The following is a 26,501-nucleotide window of genomic DNA, read 5'->3' as shown; positions in this document are numbered from 1 at the left end:
CACAAAATTTTGGGATGATTTGTTACACAACACAGATAAGTGAAACAAACAACCCCTGCAGTGCTCAGGGGTTGATTTCAAATGTCTCTCCACACTGTGCAGATGTAAGCTGTCTGCAGTTATTTGGAGGCCTGAGTTCATCTCCTAATGGGTATTCGGCTCCATTCAGGATTTATGAAGGCTGAAAAGGATAGCACAATCTCTGCTGTCATGCTGTGGAGATGAGTTATATGTACTTGAAATTGGGACTATTCAAGGTGTACAAAAGCTCCCTAGCTTCTCCACTCATTCCTAGATCTGTCCCCCATGTTGATGAATCTGTGGAAGCCCCAGTGAGAAGCTAGAATGTTCTGAGATCATGGCAGATGGCTAAGTAGGCTTAGTAATTACTTATTGCCTATACTAATCTCCATTCCTGTTAACAGAGTCAGTACTCTATGAAGGAGACCAGTAGAAGCGGCCAGATTATTCCATCACCTTCAGCTCCATCAGAACTTGACAATAAATCCCACAGCAAGAATATGAAACAGGTACTTTTTGTATCTGGCTTACCTTCCTGTGACCACAGTAGATTCTGGAGCAATCAGAGTAGTTTGTGCTTCGTGTTGTGGTTCCTCAGCTGACATCTCATGCATATTTGTGCCTGTGTGAGAGCTGACCAGAGAGGGGTTGGATAGGGATCCAAGATGCTGTCCTATCTCTTGTTTAGTAATCTGTGTTTTTTCCCCCTGCATGTCAATCAGTGGAGTAAGTTTATTTTCACATCTTGAAAGATTGAAAGACATAGAATGACCAGAATATCCTGAAACTCTTTATGAAAAACAGCAATCTGAGCAAGTTAAAGATGGATGGATAGCAGATTAACTCAGAGTGATGGCTGTTTTGAGTCACAGTAAATTCTAATAATGTTAAAAAGCATATCCTTACAAAGTTAAGATTCTCAAAAGACTAAAACAAAGAAGAAAAGGGATATTGAGTTCAGAATCATATTGAAGAAAATAAAGGAAATCTTCACTAAGAATAATTCCTGTCCTGAGTCTAATGCCCTTTAAAACCTATAGTCATCATTTCTATTTAAGTAGTAATCAGTAACTAAAGGATGTCAATAAAAATAATTGAGTCTTGTACTAAATAATGCACTACTTGTTATAGTTTTGCTACATGAGCCAATTCAGTAATTGGTATTGTTCCTAAGGTAGTTTTTTTCTGACAAATCAGGCAAATAGATGTTTCAGTTAATAACCCAGCAAGCTTTCCTGCCAGCAGGTGAGGTAAACATTGGGAAATCAATTCCCAACCTCTCAGCTTCCTGGGACCAGAGAGTGAATCATGTAGGTAGTCCTCTTCTCTTTCCCCCTCCTGTCTAGCTGAGGCCGAACAATTCCAGAGGGAGTAAACTGAGAGCAATTTAGAGTAGAGGGACAAAGCAGAGACAGACAATCAATGGTCTAAACCAGGAAAAGGAGTTTACTTCCGTAACTTGACATAATAATGGTTGTTCAGTGCTGCTGGCCTGCTTGTCTAGCATACATCTTTAGCTGGATTCCACAACTTAATTTATTTCCACTCCAGAATATCCTGTACCTCCACAACTCTTTAGAGGAGATAAACAGTGCCCTCGTGGGGTACCAGAGGCAGAATGACCTTAAATTTGAGGGGATGAATGAGACTGTCAGTAATCTTACCCAGAGAGTCAACTTGGTAGAAAGAGATTTGGTTGCTATGAGCAAGCGAACCTGTCCGTCAGCATCATAAATCTTTTCAGATCTTTTGTGACGTGTCTGTGTCGCAATGTCTTTTGTCTGTACGTGGCTGACATTACACCACCTTTTGGCATATTTGAGAGGCTACACATTTGTATTATATTTAATCCTCTAATCCTACACTAGCTCTGTGATGTGCGTGGCACAGTCGGTGTTGGTCCTGATTAGGAACGGAAATGTAGAGAGGTTTAGTTGCTTGCCCAAGGCTCACCACAAGTTGTTGGCAGAGATAACAAGCCTCCTATTATGTTACACGTGACCCATCTGGTAGGGAAGCTCTGGCACATGTTTCTAAGTGAGGTCTTCTTGATATTTTTTAAGTTGTTAAAGGGTAGGAGCAAAGTCAGTGGCAATAACTGAAGAATTTTTTGTCATTTCACTAAGCCAGAACTTGGCTTTCAGATTTACCCTGCTCCATCTGCACTTATACTTTTGCATATAAGATCAGGAAAGCCATTTAAAACAGATCAGAACTGGCCAGCTCCTCAATTTAAGAGATCATTGAATCCAGCTTCTCATTTTACATGTGAGGAAACTGGATGACCTACTAAGTCACCAATGCTAGCTGTCCACGTGGTTTACTAGTTTTCACATTATTCTGTGTTTCTTTAATCAACTTTCCTTTTGCTGGGATCCATGTGGATTTTTTTTAATAGTTGCAAGCCTCACCTTTAAAGATTTCATACAGCAAAGATATAGGCATATATAAAGAAATGGAAACCAAGTATAGGAAATTATACTGTGAATTTAAATAACCACCAAAGCTAGAAAAAACCCACAAATATAGTCAAATTCTGGCACATGGAAAGCAGTGTTTGAACTGGCTCTGTCATACTGGATCGTTGGCAGGTTGCCTGGAGGCTTGGAGGGTGGAGTAAGACTGTCCCTCTTCTGTTTTACAGGGATATGTAATTGACTACAAATCTGCAAAGATTAATTACTGCAAAAGGGAGTCTTGCTTTGAACTCTGCTTAACTAAACAGGGGCTAGGAATTTTGGATGATTTGTTGAGTAAAAGGCCTCTAAGGTTTTCGAGGCTTTTGTGAAAATTTACTATCCCAAACTTCCCCTATTCTTCCTCTCCTCCCCACTTTATTTTTCTCCAGAACAGAAAATTGTTAATAGTAAGGTCTGTCTTACTGCTTCTTCTACTAGTATCTCAACATGCTTCTAGATTAAAATTCTCTCGCTTTTTATACTTCAAAGTTTTAAAGTTTGAATGAATCAACTAGACTAAGCACCATTTTCAGCTTTGTATCTTGGTGGCCTTTCTCCCCCTCTTCTCTCATTCTTCTTCTGGTATTTCCACTGAAAGTGTTGTGAGATTTTTAAAATAAGTTTGACCAAATTGCTTAAAAAGTGCTAGATATTGTGTAAGTTTTAATGTTTGCCTTTAATCTTCTCTTGTTCTTTTTACCCTTTAAGATAGGTGATAGAGCTGCCACTTTGAAAAGAGAGTCTTTGCATCAGGTGACCAGCAGAATAGATACATTAAAAACCCAAAGCATAAAGGTAAATAACAGGAAGCTTGCTCTGACATAAAGATAAACGCATCTGCATCTTTGTGCTTTTGAACTGCTGCTGCTTTCTCAAAGGAAGCACTTTAGTCTAATTTGCTAAAACTTCAAGACAATTAGTATATTGAATAAGTGAAGAGTTTATCAGGCACCTGCCTTGTGCCAAGCACTCTGCCAGGAGCTGGGGTGACCATTCTGAGTAGGCTAGACACATGAACCCTCTTCTGGTGGAGCTCAAAGTCCATTAGTCAGAAAATCATTAACATGTAATTGAACAGATAATTAATCATGAGTGTGATAAATGCTAGACAGGAAAAGTATAAGATATGATGAGGGCATTAGCAGAGATGAGAAAGGCTTTTCTAAGGAAATTACTTTTAAGCTAAGACAGGAAGTTAAATGTACTAATGATGGGGAACAGTGGCTTAGATAACTTAAAAACATTGTCTAACCTAAAAATTATTTTTTATTTTTAAACTAGAGGACTGGTGCACAAAATTTATGCACTGGTGGGTCCCGAGGCCTGGCCAGCAATCTGGGCCAATCAGCTTTCCCACCTCCCTGCCTCCATGCCTCCTCCTTCCTTCTCTCTCTCAGCACCCCACTGCCATTGCCGCTGATGACCCGCTATGTTCCGTGCCACCCCCTGGTGGTCAGTGCACATCATAGCGAGCAATTGAACTCCTGGTCCCCCAGTCGAACTCCCAAGGGGACCCTTTGAATGTTAGCCTTTTATATATATATATATATATATATAGATTGCAGTCTCAGAACATGTATAATCCATTTAAGCCTCAGCCAGTTCCCTTCTCCTTGTACCTTTCTGTTTTATTGTTCATCCCAGACATATTTACAAGATAAGCAATTTGTGATATACTCTGATATCCCAGAAAAGAAAGTCTTAGGGTATCAGAATAAAATACAGCTAGTACACATTTTTACCTAAATTTATTAGCTTTACTTTTAGATCCTTTGTTTTTTTTAATTATCTCAATATGAATCCCTTTCTGCCGCCTCATCTAAGCATCCTAACCACATACCATTTCTCTTAGCATAAATTCTTCAAGCAGTTAGGACCTAGTTTTAGGTATATATGCCCATATATTAGCTTCCTAAATAAACCAAGAGTGATCTATATACTAACAGTATAGAAATAAAGGCAACAGAGAAATAATTAAATATATATTGAACAAAACAAACATGTAATGAGTTGATATTCTAATTAAGCACAGGATCAGGACCTTTCACCCTAGTTAGAAACAGGCCTCATAGAAACCAGACTTCTCTCTTTTTATAATTAAATTTATTTTTATATGCCACTCTAGATCATCCTGGAGATGAGGCAGGGTATAAGGTAAAAATTTTTTTAAAAAGATAATAAATAAGACTTTGAATTAGAAGTATTAGAGCTTCTTCTTCGTGTTCATACAGTTCCTGCCACTAGTTGAATGATCACCATGAGTGGAGAGAAGGAAGATCAGGGGAATATTTGTGGTTTGGTTGCTTTTTTTTTTTATGTGATAAGAGCATAAAACTCTACCTAAAGTGGTCTAGTCAAAAGGTGAAGTAATATATTCAGGAAAATTATTTAGTTAGTGTGAAATCATTCCTAGAAACCAATATGCTACTCATTTAGGAAATAGGTGTCGTAGAGGCACCTGAGCAAGGGGGCATTTCCTTTACTGCTGACACAGGCATGCCTTCCCCCATCAGCCAAATGTTCATAGTGAATCAGATCATCTCTAGCATAATGTTCCCTTAATGGTCTAGGCTCAAATCCAGCTAGGCCCTCATCAACACTGAGTACCGAAGATATCTCTAGTATTTGTTGATTCATTCCTTCATTGCCTGTACTGATAGGGAACCTCCTGGGGGTCAAACACTACATGCTAAATAGGCGTTGGGAATATAATAAAGAATCAAATGAAGTCTTGCTTCCGCGTTAAACCTCTGTGATCTTTATTTTGGACAGAAAGAAGATAGTTCAGATTCTCAGGTATCCAAGGTAAGGGAGAAACTACAGCTGATCAGTGCTCTCTCCAACAAGCCTGAGAGCAACAGGCCTCCAGAGACCACCCATGAAGGTGAGATATTCAGGGCTGGCTTCTGAATATTTCACGCAGGCTTGAGCAGCTTGCCTCCCACATGGAGTGGAAAGGTGTTTCGGCAGGACTGATCGAACCCAGTGAATGATGCCTGAGCGCACCGAGATGAAGCTGATACACTTTGCTTTCATTTAGCAAAAGCCCATTTGGTACATGATTTGTACTCCAGTCTATTAAGGGAAGAGGGTAATGTTTAGCTGGAAATAGACTTCTCCATGCTGTCTGCATCCAATTATAGGCAAAAAAACAACAAAAACATTACTGTCATAGCATGTATTAAAGCAGCTAAATGTTTATGGAAGTCTTTTCAATTTTTAAGTGCATAAAATTTACTTTAAAATAATTATTAGTCCTTCTGAAATACCATTAACAAATGATGATGGGATCATTGAATTGGAAAGGCCCTTGGCTTTAGGTAGGGACATACCTACTCAATATTGGCAAATATATCAACCTCCACTGGTTTAAGCTCTAGGAGGACATAATCCTAAGGCAATCTTAAGGTAGGTGGCTTTGACACCTACCTTCCACAAGTATTTTTTATTTTTGAGAAAGCAATACAACCTCTCTGTTCTCTTTAGGGTGGGATACAGACTACAGGAGGCCTTGTCCTAGCAGTCTGCTACACAACTGTATCGTAGCAATCTTTTAGCACCAGCTCATCTGGTGGCATATACCCCTGATCTGCTCATAGCACAGCTCTCAGGATATCAAATATCCAATGCTGTTTTCACTTGCAGCTTAAACTCTTAACATCTTAAACATGTGCTGGTGCTATAAGACCACAGGTCCTACTGAGCCATGCCAGAGACCACAGTTTTAAACCTTAATGTATAATATTGATTGATGTTCACTTAGCCCTAAACATGTTGAGTTTATGCCTTTAACTCATTCAGTCACTGTGCTACTTAATTCTCTGTTTTTATTTTATTTTTATTTATTTATTTATTTATTTAATATATTTTATTGATTTTATACAGAGAGAAAGGGAGAGAGATAGAGAGTTAGAAACATCGATGAGAGTCATCAATCAGCTGCCTCTTGCACACCCCCTACTGGGGATATGCCCGCAACCAAGGTACATGCCCTTGACCGGAATCGAACCCGGGACCCTTCAGTCCCCAAGCCGACGCTCTATCCATTGAGCTAAACCAGTCCCGACTTATTTTATTTTTTAATTACAGTTGGCATTCAATGCTACATTAATTTCAGATGTACAATATAGTGGTTAGACAACCATGTAATTTACATATATTTCAAGTACCCACCTGGCACTATACATAGTTATTACAATATTATTCACTGTGTTCTCTATGCTGAACTTATATTCCCATGACTGTTTTTGTAATTACCAATTTGTACTTCTTAATCCCTTCACCTTTTTCAGCCACCTCTCCAACCCCCCTCTCTTCTGGCAATCTTTTTTGTTTTCTCTATGAGTCTGTTTCTGCTTTGTTTGTTCATTTACTTTGTTCTTTAGATTTCGCATATAAGTGAAATCATATATTTCTCTTCCTATGCCTGACTTATTTCACAGCATAATACCCTCTATGTCAGTGATTTTTCAACCATTTTCATTTCATAGCACACTTAAACTAATTACACTAATTTTAGTAATCTTAATTACTAAAATTCTGCAACACAACAAAAAATATTTTTTGCCAATCTGACCAAAAAATAGATATAATTTTGATTTATTTACATAATCCTCTAATAAAAGAGAAACATGCAAATTGACCACTAGCCAATCAGGGTGAGTATGCAAATTAACCCAACCAAGAAGGCAGTTAATTTGCATATCCAGGCCAGAGCAGAGACAAAAGTGAAAGAAGTCAAGTGTTGCAAAAGGGAGTGAAGCTGCAGAGAAGCAAGCAAGTGGGGCAGTGGAGAAGGAAGGGAAGCAGGTGGAGTGAAGAGAAGGGAGAGAAGCCTGCAGGGCTGCAGAGACCGCAGCAGGAAACCCTATTGCAGGAATCTTCCTGCAAGGGGCCTCTAGTAATAATAATAATAATAATAGTTGCCTATTCTTTTTACTCCAAAGTGATTTTTAAAAAAACTAGGTGCCTATACTTGTATATAAAGATTTCTGGTATCACTAATTAACTAATCAACCTTATTATGTGATGTGACCAGTAAGGTGCAACTCTACTAGTACATGACCTACATATTCATGGTTCAAGCAGGGCATCCACACCAGACAGCTATTATTGTGTTGGCTGTTTTCATTTTGTTTTTAATTTTATAATTTAAGGGAGAAGAGATCGGTGCCCCTCACTAAATGGTCAGGTATTTCATGTTTTAAAATTTTTTTGCAGCACACCAGTTGAAAATCACTGCTCTAGGTCCAACTGCGACATTACTAGATTTCATTATTTTTATGGCCTAGTAGTATTTCATTGTATATATGTACCACAACTTTTTTATCCAGTCTTGTATTGATGGGCACTTGGGTTGCTTCCATATCTTGGCTATTAAAAATAACACTGTAATGAACATGGGGGTGCATATATCTTCTCAAATCAGTGTTTTGGGTTTTTTTTTTTGTTTTGTTTTTTGGATATATACCCAGAAGTGGAATTGCTGGGCCCATTTTTAATTTCTTGAGGAATCTCCATACTGTTTTCCATAATGGCTACAGCAATCTGCAATTCCACCAACAATGCAAAAGTTTTCCTTTTCCCCACATCCTTACCAACACTTGTTTTTTGTTGATTTATTCATGATAGCCATTCTGACAGGTGTGAGGTGATATCTCATTGTGATTTTAATTTGCATTTCTCTGATGATTAGTGATATTGAGCATCTTTTCATATGTCTATTGGCCATCTATATGTCCTCTTTGGAAAAGTGTCTATTAAGGCCCTCTACCCATTTTTTAAATTAGATTGTTAGGTTTTTTTGGTGTTAAGTTGTATAACCTCTTTGCAAATTTTGGATGTTAACCTCTTACCAGATGTATCTTCTTTCATTCAGTAGGTATTTTTGGCACAATTTTTCTTAAATTAAGTATATATGCATTTATCCTAAGAGATAAACTTCAATGCTGGTTTAACTTGGTGTCAGACTTGCTAATAACTAAAACCATGTGTATTTGTTACAGAACAGGTACAGAGTTTCACATCAAAGCCATCAGCACTTCCAGAATTTCCACAATCTCCTGGAGATGACATTGAGAAAACAACCCAGCTAAGATCTGTCTCCATACCAGGAATTGCTAGCATCAAAGGTAAATTTGTATACCATGGAGTAATAAGGGAAATGTTTAAAGTTATAAATTCCTAATTTTTTTAACTTGCAATAAAAAGAAATATATATAAATCTGGGCCAATATTTGATATACATTTGTATTATATAATTCTGAATAACAATCCAGGGAACATAAATATTCATGTATGATATTCATTTTACTAATAGGGAAACTGCCTAAGTCCACACAGCAAATAATTAATTGAGGCAAAATTCATACCAAGGCAGTCTGACACCAAAGTTTATACTCTTAACCAATGCACTATATTATCTCTCTGGTAATGTTTTTAGAGTTTTCATTCATTCATTGAATACCTAATTATACCCAGTGCTAAGCAATAACAATACAGTATAAGGAAGAGTCTCACATTCCTCACAGATATAAAAGTCTAGTGGAGAAGGCAAACAAGAAAACATAATAAATACTGTAAGATTAGGAAAAAAAGTAAAAGTTGACCCTATTTGTCAGGGCCCTCCAAAAATGAGGAGTCCTTTAGCTGAAAAGCAGTAAGATAAACATTAGTAAAAAGAATATGATTCTTAGAAAAGTATTACCTTACTCCCAACAGTGAATATTCTGTCCCTCACTGTGATATTTGGGTCTCCTGATTTTGCATTTGCTAACAGCCTGGAAAAATCACCCCATTCCTGTTCATTGCCTTTGCCTAGCTCCTCACCTCAGCTTAGATACCATTCCTCCAGGGAACATTTCCTTACCTCGCAGGACCAGATAAGGTTCCTTCTGTATATGACCTCTTCTGTTTAATACCTATCACTCTGTTGTAATTTCCTCGGGAGACATAAAATTTAACTTCACTCCTAGCCCTTAGCATAGTGGCTGGTACACATGAATATTTGTTAAGTGAATGAGTTCTCTACAGGCTACAGTTGAAGCATAGAAGACCTAAATTTATTTTGCCATTTAAATGCAATTATTTTTTTCCCATTGCAATTTTTTTCTTTCTGTTTTCTGGGGAGATGGGAGAATGTTAAGTTGTGTTTATTGTCAATACAAGTTGCCTTCTACTCTCCATTATTACTTCAAGAATTGATGAAAACGAATGGAGTTGAAAATCTGTTAAGAGCAGATTAAAAACAAGCCATCTTAACATTTGTACCTAACATAGATTTTACATGCTTTTGAATGGCTACACTTTTGAAATGATCTGGAACAGCAATTAGATTTTTATTGAAGTACTTCTACCAAGTACATAGCACATTTTATTAACTTATGCTTCATATACTAGTACACACACAATAAAAGGTTTTTCAGCTAGCCACTTGGTGGCAGGCATTGAGGACAAGCATCACACCTGCTTTTCTAGTTTTCAAGACTTTTATTTAGCTGCTTTGCTAAGACTATCTTAAGAGTGAAACTAGGCCCTTATTCAGAAGCTTGTCTACAACTCCTTGAAGGACTAGACCTGCACTGCAACTGTTTCTCCCCTTCAAATTATTACTATTCTTCTTAAGTACCAAACAGCCAGAGGCCTATTGAATCTAAGTGTGAAGTTGCATAAATGAAGAAAGGAAAGGAATTTAGGAAGATTTTTTATAGAAACATAAGCCTCATTGACTATCTTCTGATAGTAGAGACTAAATCTACTAAGTCATTCAATAGGGACATAATCAAGACCAAGTCTTTTTTATTTCATTTTTTGGTTAATCCTTACCCAAGGATGTTTTTCCCATTGCTTTTCAGAGAGAGTGGAAGGGAAGGGGGAATGGGGACAAAAAAAGAGAAACATCGATGTGAGAGAGTACATCGATTGATTGTCTCCTGCCTCAGTCCTGGCCAGGAGCTGGGGTTCAAACCTACAATCCAGGCACATTCCCTTGACAAGGAACTCAAGACCTTTTGGTGTACAGGCCAATGCTCTCATCATTGAGCCACACCAGTCAGGGGTCAGGTCCTTTTTAATGTTATGTAAATAATTGGCCCTCCTATTTGGAAACAGCTTAAGTGCCCATCAACAGATGAGTGGATTAGAAAACTGTGGTACATTTACACAATGAAATACTACACTGCTGTAAAACAGAAAGAACTCTTATATTTATAAATAGCATAGAAGGACATGGGGAGCATTATGCTAAGTTAAATAAGCCAGTTGAAAAAGATAAATATCACATGACCTCACTCATTTGTGGAATATAATGAACATAAACTGATGAACAGAAATAGATCCAGAGACATAGAAGCATTGAATAGACGGTCAAGCCTCAGGGAAGGCAGGGAAGGGGGTGTGAGTAAGAGATCAAGCAAAGGATTTGTATGCATGCATATAAGCATAACCAATGGACACAGACAGTAGTGGCGGGTGGTGAGAGCATGTTCTGGGGGGTGGGAGCATCCAGGGAGAGATCAGTGGGGGAAAAAGGAAACATATGTAATACTTTGGACATAGCTGAGGAAAGAATCAATGAGCATGAAGATATGTCATTAGTAATTTCCAAAATAAAATGCAAAAAATTAAATTAAAAAAAATAATAATTTTTAAATTATTAATTAAATGAGTGTTTTTTATGGGGTCCTTGAGAAAATACGAGAAGAAACTGTTGATAGACATTCTCCCACCTTATTGGCCCAAATGCTATCTTAGAAATAAAAAAGTAGATATAGCCCTGGCCAGTGTAGTTCAGTGGTTAGAGTATCAGCTTGTGCACCAGAGGGTCAGGGGTTTGATTCCTGGTCAAGAGTATGTACCTGCGTTGCAGGTTCAATCCCCTATCTGGGGTCAGGGTGCATGCAGAAGGCAACCAATCGATGCATCTATCTCAGATCAATGTTTTTCTTTCTTCTCCCATACCTCCTCCCTTCCATTCTTTCTAAAAATCAATGAAAAAAATATCCTCACTCAGGTATTATTGCTCTCTCTCTCTTAGCTGGAATAGATGTAGCTTTGAAGAGATATACAGAGAGGGTAAAAACATATTTGTGAGTACATGACACAGTTTATTACTGTATTAATTCTTTATTATTTTACTAGAGGCCCAATGCATGAAATTTGTACAATAGTAGGCCTTCCTTCAAGCAGGCACCTGGAACCCAGGCTTCCCTTGCAGCACCAACTTCCTCCAGAAGGTCTTCCAGAAGGACTTTCAGTCTAATTAGCATATTACGCTTTTATTATTATAGATTTGCCATACAAACAACTGTAAACCTACTTTTGCCCCTGGTTGTTTTTAGTTGAGAAATAATTCACATACCATATTATTCATTCTTTTAAAATGTATAATTCAATGTGCTTTTTTTTAGTATATTCACAAATTTGTGTAGCCATCACACTAATTCTAGAACATTTTTATCATCCCCAAAAGGACTCTGTACCCATTGAACAGTCATTCCCTTTTTTCTCTTCCCCCAGCCCTGACAACTAATCTCTCAACCACTGTCTCTTTGGATTTGCCTGTTTTGTATATTTCACATATAAATGGAATCATACAATATATGACCTTATATATACTTTTTTCTTGCATTATATTCCTTTCATTTAGCATAATGTTATCAATGTTCATCCATGGTTCATCCATGTTTTAGCATGTAATATATTTCATTCCTTTTCATCACTGAATAATATTCCATTGTATGAATACACTTAGTATTCCCATTCATCAATTGATTGCCATTTGGGTTGTTTCTACTTTTAGGCTCTTAGGAATAATGTAGCTATGAACATTTGTATACAAGTTTTTGTGTAGACATATGTTTTCATTTCTCTTGAATATATACCTAGTAATGTAATTGCTGGGTCACATGATAACTCTGTTTAACTGACAAAATGCCAGAGTCTATTTTACAAACAAAGCTTCTGACAATTATCTCTTTAAGCCTGTATAGTCCTTTTCACCCCTTCAACAGAAGAATAAAATCTGAAAATTCCTAAAGGAAGGCCCTGGACAGAGAAAAGGCCTGTCTATTTTATTCTCCTGCGATTATCTATCACTTCTTCTATTTTAGGAGGATAGTGCCATACAGTATTTCTCTCAAGGATCAAGAAAGAATTAGTCTTTCTGATTTAGTGATACTCTAATCTTTACCTTTTGGAATCAGAGTCTGCAAAATGGCTTTCTTTTAATGCTTTACATTCAGTTGAGGCTATTTTTTAAACTGTTAACTAAATTTAGCTATATTTATAGACATATACACTTTTTGCAATTTTTTAACAGATCTTCAGGATTTATTCCACAAGACTGGCCAGAACATGGATGGGGAGCTAACCTACCAGGAAATTTGGAACTTGTTAGGCTCTACTATGCCAGCACCAGAGAGTTTGAGAGAATTTGATGCTGATGGAGATGGAAGATACTCATTCCTGGAGCTAAGAGCAGCTGTAGGTGTCTAGTCTCATTGGACATATTTAGAAATGGATATATACCCTGGGCTACCTAATTACTACTCGCATAACAGAAACACCCCTTCTATTTATCTATCAGTCCTCCAATCCTCCAAACTATTGTAGCAGACACATTGCAATCTTTTAACTTGTTTGAAAAAGCTATATAAAAGTTATTTTTTTTAAGAAAGATCATTTTACTTATGATACTCAGAAATCTATGATTTCCTGAAACCAGTAAGATCTTAATTCTAAAATTGCTAGAATAAAAGTCAATCCCTTTTTTCTTTCTCTTTCCTTTTTTGAGGGAAGGAAACTATCTTTTAGAACTAGAAAATGTATATATAGTGAGAATAAGCCACCTTTTATATGTCACATAAATTTGCCTTAAATTAGCTGCACTTTATTCAGACTCAGAAAAATGTCTCTCCTTTAAAAGATAGGCTTTTTCTGTTTATAAATATTTAAAATGAAAGAAGAGTTCTGCATATTTTGTGGGAAGTTAGGAGGAATGGTTCGAAACAGGACATGAGCAAATGGCTTGTCAAAAATCGCTAATTTGATCTGGTAGCGACTAAAACTAGGCCCATGTCTCCTTCAGGCATCTCCTTTAGGTGCTACCGTGGGGTTTTGCCTGGTGGCCAGAGGAATATATTTAGGGAGTAGATATTGAGAACAGCATAGCCTCCAGGTGCAGGATAGTAAGATCTATCTCTTTGTTTCTGTCCTCTTAGCTAATTTCAACCAGTGACCAGAGAAGTATTCTTGGCATTTTTATTATTTTTTTATCCTATTTCAGGGTTTATGGACATAAAAAGTTATCCAGTGGGGAGCTATATTTCCCTCCCTGAGTGAGCAGGATTATCACACACACACTCTAGTCTCTCTTTAAGCTGTGGCTGACTTCCACCTCTGGATGGCAGGGCTGAAGTCCCTGGCCACTGGCTCAGTCTGGCTTCCCAGGAGCTTTAGAAGAGAGCTGTGCCTCTAACTCTGACCCAGGAAACTCTGAGATTTCACATGGGGGCTAACCAAGAACCTAATATGTTCCTCTGGGGGATAAGGCCATAAAAGTTGGGAACATACTAAGTTTCTTCATGGTTATCAGGTCAGAAGTAGCTGGAAGCTTTATGTCCAGAGGATGCCAAACATAGCAGACAGGCCTGGGACATTGAGCTTTACATGATGGAGCAAGTGTTTTCCGACCTAATGCAAGCAAGTGCAATACTTTTCCCTTTAAGTACTTCTATAGCCTGGGACTACAGGACCCTGAACTGAAAGGAATTATACCTCCATGCTATCTGTGCTGTGTTGTTCTCAGAAGGAGTCTCTGAACAACACAAAAGGAAAAAAACTTTGCAAAACTTAACTGTGCTGTAGGCCACGTCAGGGAGAAACTAGAGAAGCTTTCGTGGACCAACTTCTTTAGTGGAGCTCATTTCCATTTTAATTTTGTCCAAGTAGCCCATTTAGCCGTGGATGCAGCCAAACATCCTTAACTATTTAAGGGCTGGTTTTGTTTTGCTTTTTCTTTATATGATATTCAGCTTGGTGTAGGCTAGCCTTGATTTTTTTTTCCCTAGAAATATTAAAATTTAGTTAAAGCAAGATGAAGTCTTTTCCCATGAATGTGTCTGCTTACCTCATATGGCTTATGCTTCTCTTTGTTTTAAAAAGAAATTTTTTTTTTCCTTGCCCATCCAAGCTATTTCACTTTCTTGGAAAGGTTAAAATATAATATAAAATTAGCACTTTGGGTAACTTGAAGAGTACTCTTCTGGCTGCCTTCCATGCCCCCCCCCCCTTTTTTAATATATATACCCTAACGGATTTTGTAACAACCAAATAACACTCTAGCAATAAATTGAATTATTCTGCTATATTTGTATATACTGTACCATAAATAGTATGTCTACCTGGAAGGTATTTTTTTGAGAACTGATTTATATGAAATATACTTGGGGTTAATGTAGCTTGTCCTTTTTAGTTTCAAATTCTTATTCATAGGCATATACTTTGAGGACACCTTAACTCTTTGTTGTATGTACTTTCCTTTTGCATCAGAGAGCTATCATGGAGGAATCATTTTTTAATTTAGTTTAGTTTAATTTATCATCCATTTTCACCTCAAGTGTGTCTGGCTGGCATCATCCCTGAGCCAGGTATATAGTGCCATCCTCTCCCCCTACCCAATTTGGCAGAGGTGTTCCAGTTACCCGCTCAGACTTAAGACTACCCTTGTCACACAGCCTGGGGAAGTGCCCTATCTCCCAGGCAGAACTAGGGCACCTTGAACTCCTTTGTTCTAAGTTAAGCAGATTCATTGGTCTAAGAAGAGCCTCAGAAACCTATTGTTCAGTGTTTATTTGGCGTTTTTATTTGTAAATTGTCTTAAACTATAATCAAGCCTCACCTGCTGCCTCTCAGCTCTGAAAGAAAGGTCAACAGTAGTGATGAGTTGGGTTTGGGTTTTGGTTTCAGTTACTTGGCCCTTTCCACTCTGGCAGCTCCTAATGCTGCCTTTCCCAAGTTACCCAGAGCACTGATTCTGGTCCTTTTTTTGTCTTGTACATTCTGATATAATGTTTACTTAAAGGGCAAAAGTGTTTTGCAGGAAGAAAAGAACCAAAAGCAGAGAGAATCGGCTTAGAGCTGACTGTGATGTTATCTTAAGGGTGGAGAGGGGCCTGGCACTTAGGAATGTGCCTCAAACAGCAAAGCTGAAGAACACACACTCTTCACCTACTGGCTACTGTCCCTCCCACTGGTGTTTCCTCACTTTATGTTGCTGGACAGAACACTGTCGCCGCCCCCGCTGGTCTTGCCGGTCACAGTTGAAGATTCTGGCTGTGATGGGCTCATACTCATAATGGCCTGCTGTTGAGTTGTTTTTAGTGACAGCTTTCGTTTGCTACACACCTCATTGGCTTGCTTACCAACACCAGCTAGATGCAGTCCCTGCTTTCATATCCAAACCAGAACACATTTGGGTATTCCTGAGACTTTATAGAGCGTGTATTGTTTGTTATATGAACCTAACCTACCTTGTTGTTTTTTCACATTAAGAAATGTCAATCTACTTTGCTTTAGTGGAGCTATTTTGGTAATGTATAAGCAGTTTTGGTTCTGTTTGGGGAGTGAATTCAAGGTTTCCATGGCTTGATTTGAACTTTGCTTATTTCATATCAGTAAACAACCATCTTAATTTATCTAAATAAAACATTTCCTTTTTCTCCCACTGTGTCTATGACTAAGATCCCCATCCCTGGTTACTAAAGAAAAAACATATCTGCTTTGAAACCTAGTTTTATGGACTCCCCTCCTCTTGAAAGCAAAGACAGATTGTGGGCACAGTGTTCAATTGAAGACTACCTGACAAATGCAGAATTTGGACTGAAGGAGTGAAGGCTGCTTCTTTGGCATCTGTAGGTTGGGAGGGGAGAAGGGGAAGTTATGAGTGAGCCCCTGTTCCTGTATCAACCACAGAAGCTCTACCTAGGGCTGTTTTATATGTTGAGGTTCAGTGTAAGAACATGTTTAAAAGAAATGTTCCACTGTCTTAAAGGGTGTGGCCTTGAAATCCATCGCAAGAAAGTGGTCAGATAGGGGCTGGAGCTCTTTTGCACAGAAAAATATTAGAAAAATTAGCTCTACGTGGTTGCTAGATTCTAGGATTTCACACCCACATTGTGGGTGGCCTTCCCCCTCATGGAAGACTACATAAAGCTTATCTCATTTGAGCATCTTACCAAATATGATAAGACTAGAAGCACAGTGCACGAAATTCGTGCATGGGGCGGAAGGAGGGTCTTCTCAGCCCAGCCTGCACCCTCTCCAATCTGGGACCCCTTGGGGGATATCTGATTGCTGGTTTAAACCTGATCCTGGGGTTCAGGTCTAAACTGGCAGTCAGACATCCTACTCCTGGACCACTGGTTCTTAATCGTTCACCTGCCTGCCTGCCTGTTTTTCCCTAACTGCTCTCCCCTGCCAACCTGATCATCCCTAACTGCCCCCTCCCCCTGCTAGCCTGGTCGGCCCTAACTGCCCCCACCCCCGCCTGCCTCGCTTCTTACTGCTCCCCCTGCCAACCGCCCTCCCCCCAACTGCCCCCCTCTATTGGCCTGGTCGCCCTCAGCTGCCCCCCCTCCCGCCAGCCTTGTCACACCTCATGGCACCCCTGCCAACCTGGTCAGCCCATGCAGCCTGCTTATTCAGTTGTTTGGTCTCCCCCAACTCTTCTCCCTCCCCGCTCCCCCCCCCCCCCCGCTGGCCTATTCACCCATCACTGCCCCCCCCCGCCAGCCTAATCACCACCACAGCCTAACCCCCCCCCCCCCACTGGCCTGGTTGCCCCCAACTGCACCCCCTGCCAGCCTGGTCACCCCTAACTGCCCATCCACCAGCCTGGTTGCCTCTTACTGTTCCCCCCCCCCCCCCACCCCGGCCTGGTTGTCCCCAACTGACCCCCCTCCACTGGCCTGGTTGCCCCACACAGCCTGCTTCTTCAGTCATCTGGTTGCCCTCACTAACCCTCCTGCCAACCTGGTTGTAGGCAGCCATCCTGTGAGGGCATAAAGGTCAATTTGCATATTAACTCTTTATTATATAGGATGATTTCCTTATATCCAAAGTGAAAGAAAAAAATGTATATTCTGGGGCAGACCTGAGCTTTCTTACCTTTTATCTGGCACAAAATAGCTAGTATTATCTTCAGGGGTTTTTTAGGATCGTTTTCAGAAAAGTACAAAATTTCTCTCCTATAGTGGATCTTACCTTTTGGAAGGGCCATAAATCCCTTTAGGAAAGATCTTTTTTAAAAACTGGACATATTACGCCAAAACAGGTTTGGCTCAGTGGTAGAGCATTGGCTTGCGGACTGAAAGGTCCCAGGTTCGATTCTGGTCAAGGGCATGTACCTTGGTTGCGGGCACATCCCCAGTGGGGGGTGTGTAGGAGGCAACTGTTCGATGATTCTCTCTCATCGATGTTTCTAACTCTCTATCCCTCTCTCTTCCTCTCTGTAAAAAAATCAATAAAATATATTTTAAAATAAATAAATACTTTAATAATTTCCTTTAAAAAATAAAATAAAAACTGGACATATTTTTATATATTATTTTAGGGGCTTCACTGACCAGCCCTTCCCCCAAGCCACTCCATGGACCAACTTCATTCCACCCTACACACATACAAATCATTTGCCAAGTGTATTCTAACCAGGCATATCATTAAGGAAGGGACATCAGGGTGGATGGTTGGAAAATTAACTTTGAAGCCAGTCAGATGTAAATTTGAGACCTTGCTCTGCAATATAACAATATGGCAAATGCCCTTGAGAACTTTCTCTTCATCTGTAGGTGGAGGGTCACTGGCAATGTTCTTATATCAGAAACAATGTAGAGACAACCCCAACTCAGTACACATACATGTTAACAAAAGAATGTGATTGAGCCAGCAGTGCAGTGTAGCTCCTGGATCTCTGACCTGTTTTGCCTGTGACCTACCACTATGAATTGCCCAAAGCTATCACTTTGTGGCAGCTTTGCTTAATGTCCCACAGAATGGCAGTGCCTTTGGGTACCTATCCCAGAACCTAGCATACATTTTTGGTCTTAAGTAAAAATTGGGTAGAGGACTACCCAGAACCTAGCATACATTTTTGGCCTTAAGTAAAAACTGGGTAGAGGACTGTTGAGCCCATCACAAGTACTAGTTCAGTGTGTTTTCCCACAACCAACCCTCCAATTTCCATTTGTGTTGGTGATTCTCAGTGACCTTCAATTTGGTTTGCAGATTGTCCCTATCAAACAGGAGAAGGACTTTGCCCTCCTAACAACAAATGAGACACCAGGGAGCCTGGGACATTTTTTTTAATCTTTCATAATTTGACATCCAGATGTGCCCTAGCCTGTCAATACCTCCTCCGAAGTTAGCTCTGTCCCAGTACCTCCAACTTCCACACTCAGTGAAAGGAGACTACAATTCTGAAGCAAAGGGCTTGGCATTGAAGCAGTGGTCCCCATGGGCCAGTGTGGGGAGGGAAGGGGAGTGGAGGTTTCTTTCAGGACAAAGAGCCAAAGGGTAGGAGACGGAGTGGTTCAGCAGTGGAGGTAGGTTACACAGGGCGAGAGCAGAGGGCACCTCCTGAAAGATGGGAATCGTGAGTGGGGAGCTCTTCTGGGGCCGAGGCCTTGGGGAAGCTAGGGGAGGCTGTGGGACCAGCTCCAGTGCAGGTTGCGGGGGCACAGGGGTCTCCACCTTGGGGCTACTTTGTTGAGCAACATAGCTCCTACTCTCAGTGCTGTCCAACTCCCACAGAGCATCTGAAGTCTGGACCTCGGTATCAGTCGTGGAGACAGTCGGGGAAGGGCCCATGTTGATGGCTGTGTTCATGCCATAGTGCCTTCGCTTGTTAATCCAGTACAACAGTGGGCTGTAGGTGAATGTAGTGGCTCTCATCACCTCTCCCCACTCCTGGGCACGCTGTTTCCGCCGCAGGTTCTTCCTCCAGTGCAGAAAGAGGATGCAGCCACCAGTTAGCACTGAACACAGCCCCAGGAATCCAAAGTACAGCGCGATCCACACTAAGGCAATAAGAAGGGGAAAAGAGAAACTGGCTGATAGCTCTAACTTGGGGCCTGAGTTGTTTCTTCTTCTTAACCCATTCATTGGTCATTCCATCCACGTAACCATGCTCTTCATTCCTTCCCTCCCTCCTCATTGATTTCATCATTCTCTTAGTCAAAGTTAGATTTCCAGGGACCTTCAGAGGCCCCCTAGCCCTTTATAGATGAAGAAAGCTGGAGGTTGGAGTGGAGCATGGCCTATCCGGGCTTAGTCAGGCCTCTGGTTCTCAACCCTGGACCCATCCAATCCACCAGATGGAGAACCACACTAAAGGCAAGGCTTATCAAGGAAGTGAGAGTTTAACAGTTGACAGGGACACCAGTGTCCCATCCCATTCTACCCATTCAGTTGTGGTGGTCCTAGTGTATTCATAGCACCCCTCTGCACTCAAAAAGTCCTTAATTTTCTAGAGGAAACCATAGCTTAACTGCTTAGCACTCCTCCATGCAGGACCCACCACACACACCATCCATGCTAAAGGTCCTCCCAAGCTAAGGGCACCAAGCAAGGGTCAGGAATAGGAGGGTCATTTACCAGCAGGGATACTCAGGTCCTTCGGTTGGGAATCCATAAGGTCCAGCTCTGGTACCTTGCCAGTGGCCCTGGAGAGAGGGAGCTTACCTACCCATCTCTCCAGTTACTATGAGTCCTTGAAATGCCCAGGCCCCATTGTTTCCTAAACATGAGGTCACTGGATTCTGAGCATTGAGCATTCTGGAGGGCGGAGCTTGTGAAGTCTTGGGTTAATGATAGGGACTTCATCTAATGGTGTTGTACTATATGTCTACCACTTGAATCAGGGACTGACCCAGCCACTGAATTGTCTGTCCCCTACCCCTTATGGTGAACCCACGGAACAGCCCCAACCCCAGGAAAGGGCCCCAGTCCCTCAGGGACTTATCCATGTTGCTGGGCATTAAGGAACCATTGATGGAGACCTGTTCTCAGTGGGAAGTGTGGCAGGGAGCACACACAGCTTTGGGCAGCCCTGCCCTCAAGATGTGTGTGATCCAGCTGTCAGAAGAAAACCTGCTCAAGAGAACTAAGTGAATAAGGCCTCCTATCTTGTCTCTTAACAATCTTATTTTTGTTTCGTTACCTTTCTTCAACAAGTGGCGTTCATAGGGCACCACGTCCTGTGGGAGCTCCCTATTTTCATCTTTTCATCTTTTCCAGCCTCACCTTCCTCCCCATCCTTCACTTACCTCTCCCTTCTGATTAGGCCAGAATTCTTAGCACAGCCTGCTTACATTTCTGGAGTTTTGCTCATACTGCCTCTACTTGAGTGCCCCTCCCCACTGAACACCTGCTTATCCTTCAAAGCTCAGCTCAACTCCCATACACTATGACAAATAGTTGTTTCAGTTGGTTTCCCAGAATGCTATCATCTCCAGTTTGAAGAGGTTTTGAGGATTATCTAGTACCAAATCCATCAGATGCTTGAGGCCTGGAGGTAAATATCCCCTACCCAGCAACTCAGCTCCTGGGACTTGCTTGAGTCAGGGACTTACTTGCTTACATCTCCTGAGGCAACTTGATCCATTTATGGGTTGCTCAGTTAGAAAGCCCTTCCCTAATTAAGCTCAAGTCAGCCTCCCTGTACTACCCCTGGGCCTAGCTCAGCTTTTTGGCACCATTTAATTACTTTCCTCTCTGTGGCCCCCCAGCATGTGACTTGGGCACTATTCTGCATAGATTTCTTTCCAGGTTTACTTAACCTAACCCTCAGCTTGCCTCATACCTCACTGGCTCCTGCTTTGCAGTCTCCTTGGCTAGTTTCTCTTTTTCCCTGACCATTAAATGTTAGCATGCCCTCAGTCCTTAGCCCTCTATCTATAATATATTCACTCCCTCGGTGATCTCATTCAGACTAAGAGAGTTTTTTTTTTTCCTTTTTATTGAATTTATTAAGGGGACACTGGTTAACAAAATTATACAAGTTTCAGGTGCACAATTCTACAACATATCATCTGTACTCTGTATTGTGTGTTCACCACTGCAAGTCAAGTCTCTGTCCATCACCATTTGTCCTCCCTAAACCCTCCTTAACCTCTCTACATCCCTCCCGTCAGACTCATAGTTTTAAATATCATATATACACCTATATATACCGATAACTAATGGCTTTTTATCTCCAGCCCAGACTGTTCCTCAGAACTCTAAACTCATTCACACAACAGTCCAGTTGATGTCCCTACTTGTCAGTCTATTAAGTGATCTTAAACTAACATGACCAAAACTAAACTCCTGGTCATCCACCCTCTAACCTACTCCAGCCTTTCTCCTCTCCGTACATGGCAACTCTCTCCTTTCAGTTGTTCAAGCCAAAGCCTATAAGTCATTCTCAACTCCTTTATTCTCTCACAAATTCACTGCATTAGCAAATGCTTTAGGCTTGCTTTCAAAGCCATGTTCCTGTCACTATCACCTTATTCTAAACATTACCATCTCTCACTTGCATTATTAGTCTTCCCATAGGGTGACCAATCATCCTAGTTGGCCTGCAACTGAGGAGGTTTTCAGGACATAGGACTTTCAGTGTTAAAACCAGGAAAGTCCCAAGTAAACCAGGACAAACTGGTCACCCTTAGGAGAGCTTCTATCCTTGTGTACCCCCCCCCCCACCCCATGCCCCACATTCCACAAGCAGACAGAATGCTTTTAAAAATAGATCATTTTCTCTGCTCAAAACCTAGAGTGACTTCCCATTTCACTCAGATTCAAAACCAAAGCCTTCAAAACCCTGAGCAATCTAACTACCCTTCTCCGTACTTCTTCACACAATAACCTCCTTGGTGACCACAAGCAGGGCAAGCATATTTCTGCATCAGAGCATCTGCTTGTCATTTCCTTTATCTGGAAGGCTCTTGCTCTAGATATCCGTACAGCTCATGCCCTCATTTCCTTCAGGTCTCTGCTCAAGTATCCATATCTCTATTCTGCTTTTTTTTAATATATATAATTTAAATTCTTTATTATTTAAAGTATTACATATGTCTCCTTTTCCCCCCATTGACCTCTCCCTGGCTGCTCCCACTCCCAGCACATGCCTCACCCCCTATTGTTTGTGTCCATTGGTTATGCTTTTATGCATGCATACAAATCCTTTGGTTGATCTCTTAACGACCCCTTCCTGCCCCCCTGCAAACACACACTTTCCTTCTGGGGTTTAATGGTCTGCTCGATGCTTCTATGTCATTGAATCTATTTTTGTTCAGTTTATGTTGTTCATTATGTTCCATAAATGAGTGAGATCATGTGATATTTATTTCTCTCTGACTGGCTTATGTCACTTAGCAGAATGTTCTCCAGGCCCATCCATACTGTTGTGAATGCTAATAGTTCTTTCTTTTTATGGCAGCGTAGCATTATTCCACTGTGTAGATGCACCAGAGTTTTCTAATTCACTCATCTGCTGATGGGCACTCAGGCTGTAAATTGTGCTGCTATGAACATAGGGGTGCCTATACTCTTTCTGGTTGGAGTCTTTTATTTCTTGGGATATATTCCTAGAAGTGGAATTACTGGGTCAAGTGGGAGTTCCATTTTTAATTTTTTGAGGAAACTCCATACTATTTTTCCACAGTGGCTGCACCAGTCTGCATTCCCACCAGCAGTGCACGAGGGTTCCTATTTTAACGAATGGCATCTATCATCACCTAACATGATATATGTATTTATTGTGTCTCACAATACTCGGTGATTACAACCCATTAAAGGACCTTCGATGCTGAAGGACAACTACTACAGCAAGTGCCAGGAGACTTTAAAAGGGAGCAAGCTCCGGCGAGCACCAGCAGACTCGAGTAACTTTCCAGAGGAGACCTGGAGAGCAGAGGCTGCTGGTACCCACCCGGCGGGCGTAAATCGGGCGGGCTCCAGGGAGGAGGCGGGCAGTGGAGGGATGTGCAGAGCCCGTGGACCGGCGGGGCCTGGAGACCCTAACTCCCGCCCCGCCCCTTTCGCCCGGCCGGCCAGGCTCCCGGAACCTTGAGCGCACGGAACCTCGAGGCCGGGGCGCTGGCGCCGCGGACCCGGAGCGCCAATGGAGCGGGCGCGCGGCCCGCGGGCCGAGGCCGGGGCGCCCGAGGACACCGAGGAGGAAGAGGAGGTGGGGGCCGCGATGGCTGCCGTGGTGGCGGCTGCGGGCGGCGCGGGACCGGCGGTCCTGCAGGTGGCCGGCCTCTACCGGGGCTTGTGCGCGGTGCGCAGCCGTGCCCTGGGCCTGGGGCTCGTGTCACCCGCGCAGCTGCGCGTGTTCCCTGTGCGCGGCGCCTCCGGCCAGCCCGCGGGGGGCGATGGCGGCGGGGTCGGGGCCGAGCTCGAGGCCAACCCTTTCTACGACCGGTACCGCGACAAGATCCAGCAGCTGCGCAGGTGCGGGCTCCCGCGGGACTGGGGGGGGGGGGGGGGGGGGGAGGGGAAGGGGGAAGGGGCGGGCCGGAGGGCGGGGAGGAGGGGTCGGCGGGCCCGCGGTTCCGGTGTGCCTGTCGCTTCCTGTAGCCCTGCAAGGTGGGCACTGCCTCTGTCCGCACCCAGGGGAAGTACCAGGCTCTGAAAGGCAAGATCACTGCCTCAGGTCCCACAGCTACTGTTAGAGCTGAGAGTCTCTGCAAAGCCTTAGCTGTTTCTCCGTGGCCTACCTTTGTGTTTTAGTTTCCTAAGCAGGCAGCTCCAAGACACCTGTCCTTAAAGAAATGGGGAAATGGAGCCTTCCAGAGAAGGCACTTGACTTGCTCGAGGTCGCATACTGACTCAGCTGAGGCCTGGTAGTCATGTCCCAGTTGGATCATCCATTGAACCCTCTCATTAAGGTGAGAAAGCTGAGGATCAGAGAGAGTAAGAGGCCTGCCCGTGATCACACAGCTGGTTGGCATTCTTCTGCTTCCAGATGAAAGGACTTGGGGCTTAGAGGAAGTTTGTGGGGGCCATGGTAGGGTCTGAAGAGTTTCAAGTGGAGGAGCTAAAGGAGATCAAAGGTGAAAAGTAAAGGGGCTTAGGAGAGAATTTGGCAGGGTGAGCAGACAGTTGTCTTATGGAAGGAAACCAAAGACCCAATACTGTAACTTCTTTGAGTTTGGTCTCATCTCTCATTCCACGATCTTAATTTAATCCGCCATCATCTTCACCTAGACTCTCTCTGTCATCCTCTAGCTAGTCTTCCCCACTCGTCTTGGACCCCTCCATCCCAGTCCATCTCATTGCAACTATGGTGACTTTTCTTCTCTTTTTGAAAGAATGATGGAATAAATGAATGTCTATTTTTTGCTCTTCTTTCAACATCATTCAAATATACTCACATATTTGTCTTCTTAAAAAACCTTTTCTTGGCCTGCATTTCCCTTCAGCTTTTTCTCATTGATCTCTTTCACAAACAGCATATCAGGAGAGTTGTCTACTCATACTCTGAATATTTCACAACTATTCTTCATTCTCACCCACGAACAAATGAGTGACTGGTCTTAACTCTCCTCCACTAAATCATTCCCATCGACATTTACTTTCTGCTATGTTGAACTTGCCGCTGACCTCTGGATAATGTCCATATTCCCTCGAGTTCCTCACAAGGCTCTTATGCTGTGAGCTTTGCCGCCCTAGCTTTATTACCAAAACTCCCTATGAGCACTGTGGGTTAACACAAAGGAATACAGGAATGGGATTGGGGGAGAATATTCCAGGTAAGGGGAGCAGCAGCAAAGGTACAGGAGCATGAAACCACCTCAAACTATTTGGGAATGTTTGAGTAAAATTGCATCATACATCCGTAGCATTTTACTATACTTAGTTACTTGTCTGTCCCTCTTACTAGATAGAAGCTCCTTGAGGTGGGGAGTCTTTCTTCATTATTTTTGTATCATAGAGCCCAGAAAGGTAAACAGCAAGCAAGGGATAACAAAGTTTGTTGAATGAATGAAAAAGGGTAAGTTCTAGAAGCAGCTGAGAGACCCAGTCAGGGAGATGGAGGGAAAGCTGTGTGGATTCAAAAAGGAAAAGACCATGAGGTAGAGGTAGATGAAAAGGGGTATGAAAGCAGGGCCAAAAAAAGGGTCAGTAGAACCTGGGCCAAGTTAAGGGAAGAGGCAAAATAGAGCCTGGCCTTGGGACCCAGGACCAAACACGTAGAAGGATATTATGAGATTTTTTAAAGGGACTTACAGTCCTGATTGGTTCGTGCTGAGTCATACTCACAAAACCCTGGGCTAGTAGAGTATCAGCCACAGGTGTGATGTGAGCCAACAGAAGGACAAGTCTGTGTGCCCTGTTGACTCCAGTCCAGCCCAGAATCTGGGTTTTACATCACACTCTGCATGAGTGAATTGGGAGGATTTGATCTAGCTCCAGGCCCACTGTCTCTTAGAGTGTGGACAGACTGGAGTGTGTCCAGAGAGCAGGTCCACAGTGAAGAAAGATTCACAAGTCACTTATAGGAAAAGGGGTCTCAAAAAACTGAAGAAATTTTACCTAGAAAAGATGAATTTAAATGGTGACATAATAATGATTTTCACTCATATAAAAGGAATTAGACATTTTTCTCTTATTCCTGGGGATGAAAGATAACAGATAAATTTAGGCTCAAATCATTTTACTAATGACACCCTCATAATAATGAGTGCTTTCCACCCTCAACCCCAGGTGTGGCCTCCCTAGTTTTGGTACTTGTGGCCCTGGCCGGCAGTTGCCACACCCCACTGGGCAGGACCTTTGGAGCCACTCTGTACGCAGGAGCTGGCCTACTACAGAGGGAAACGTATACTCAGGTCATGGCAGTGAGGGGAGTGGTGTTTAATATTGCCTCTGGAAAGGAGTTTTATGGAAGAGACTTCCCTACAGTGCCTTGACCAGCCAGGATTCCACCAGAGAGGTGAGCAAGACATGCTTGGATATTATAGATATCATCCATGACAC

At 42.0% G+C, this 26,501-nt stretch overlaps 3 protein-coding genes across 6 annotated transcripts in view; 2 read left to right on the top strand and 1 right to left on the bottom strand.

The window, feature by feature from the left end:
- Nucleotides 1-16,203, top strand: part of EFCAB14 (EF-hand calcium binding domain 14) — a 39,778-nt gene extending 23,575 nt beyond the window's left edge. Inside the window, exons 6-10 of one of the 2 annotated variants that reach the window (XM_084874306.1) lie at nt 426-530; nt 3,189-3,275; nt 5,253-5,364; nt 8,486-8,611; nt 12,799-16,203. In XM_084874306.1, the coding sequence (XP_084730432.1) occupies nt 426-530; nt 3,189-3,275; nt 5,253-5,364; nt 8,486-8,611; nt 12,799-12,974 (606 nt within the window). In that variant the 3' untranslated portion in view covers nt 12,975-16,203. The remainder of the gene's footprint in view (nt 1-425; nt 531-3,188; nt 3,276-5,252; nt 5,365-8,485; nt 8,612-12,798) is intronic. The other variant, XM_084874307.1, reaches the window with a different exon arrangement.
- A 2,741-nt stretch (nt 16,204-18,944) lies between these two features.
- Nucleotides 18,945-19,675, bottom strand: TEX38 (testis expressed 38; the record flags this gene model as incomplete). Its single annotated transcript, XM_084871799.1, has 1 exon — nt 18,945-19,675. The coding sequence occupies exon 1, from the start codon at nt 19,635-19,637 to the stop codon at nt 18,945-18,947; it is 693 nt and encodes a 230-aa protein (XP_084727925.1). The 5' UTR covers nt 19,638-19,675.
- Nucleotides 19,676-23,540: 3,865 nt separating this feature from the next.
- The window catches only part of ATPAF1 (ATP synthase mitochondrial F1 complex assembly factor 1), a 28,402-nt gene continuing 25,441 nt past the window's right edge, over nt 23,541-26,501 (top strand). For 2 of the 3 annotated variants that reach the window (XR_014793979.1, XM_084872378.1), the window contains exon 1: nt 23,541-23,972. Coding sequence is in view for 1 of the 3 variants with exons in the window: in XM_084872378.1 (XP_084728504.1) it covers nt 23,641-23,972 (332 nt within the window). In the remaining 2 variants the exon portion in view is untranslated. Of the gene's footprint in view, nt 23,973-24,103; nt 24,410-26,501 lie in introns of those variants that run through there. The other variant, XM_084872379.1, reaches the window with a different exon arrangement.

The sequence above is a fragment of the Pipistrellus hanaki genome (genome assembly GCF_964339955.1).
Source record: "Pipistrellus hanaki genome assembly, chromosome: 2".
NCBI lineage: Eukaryota > Metazoa > Chordata > Mammalia > Chiroptera > Vespertilionidae > Pipistrellus > Pipistrellus hanaki.
The sequence above is the reverse complement of the archived record's forward strand: the minus strand, read 5'-3'. Positions and strand labels throughout refer to the sequence as shown.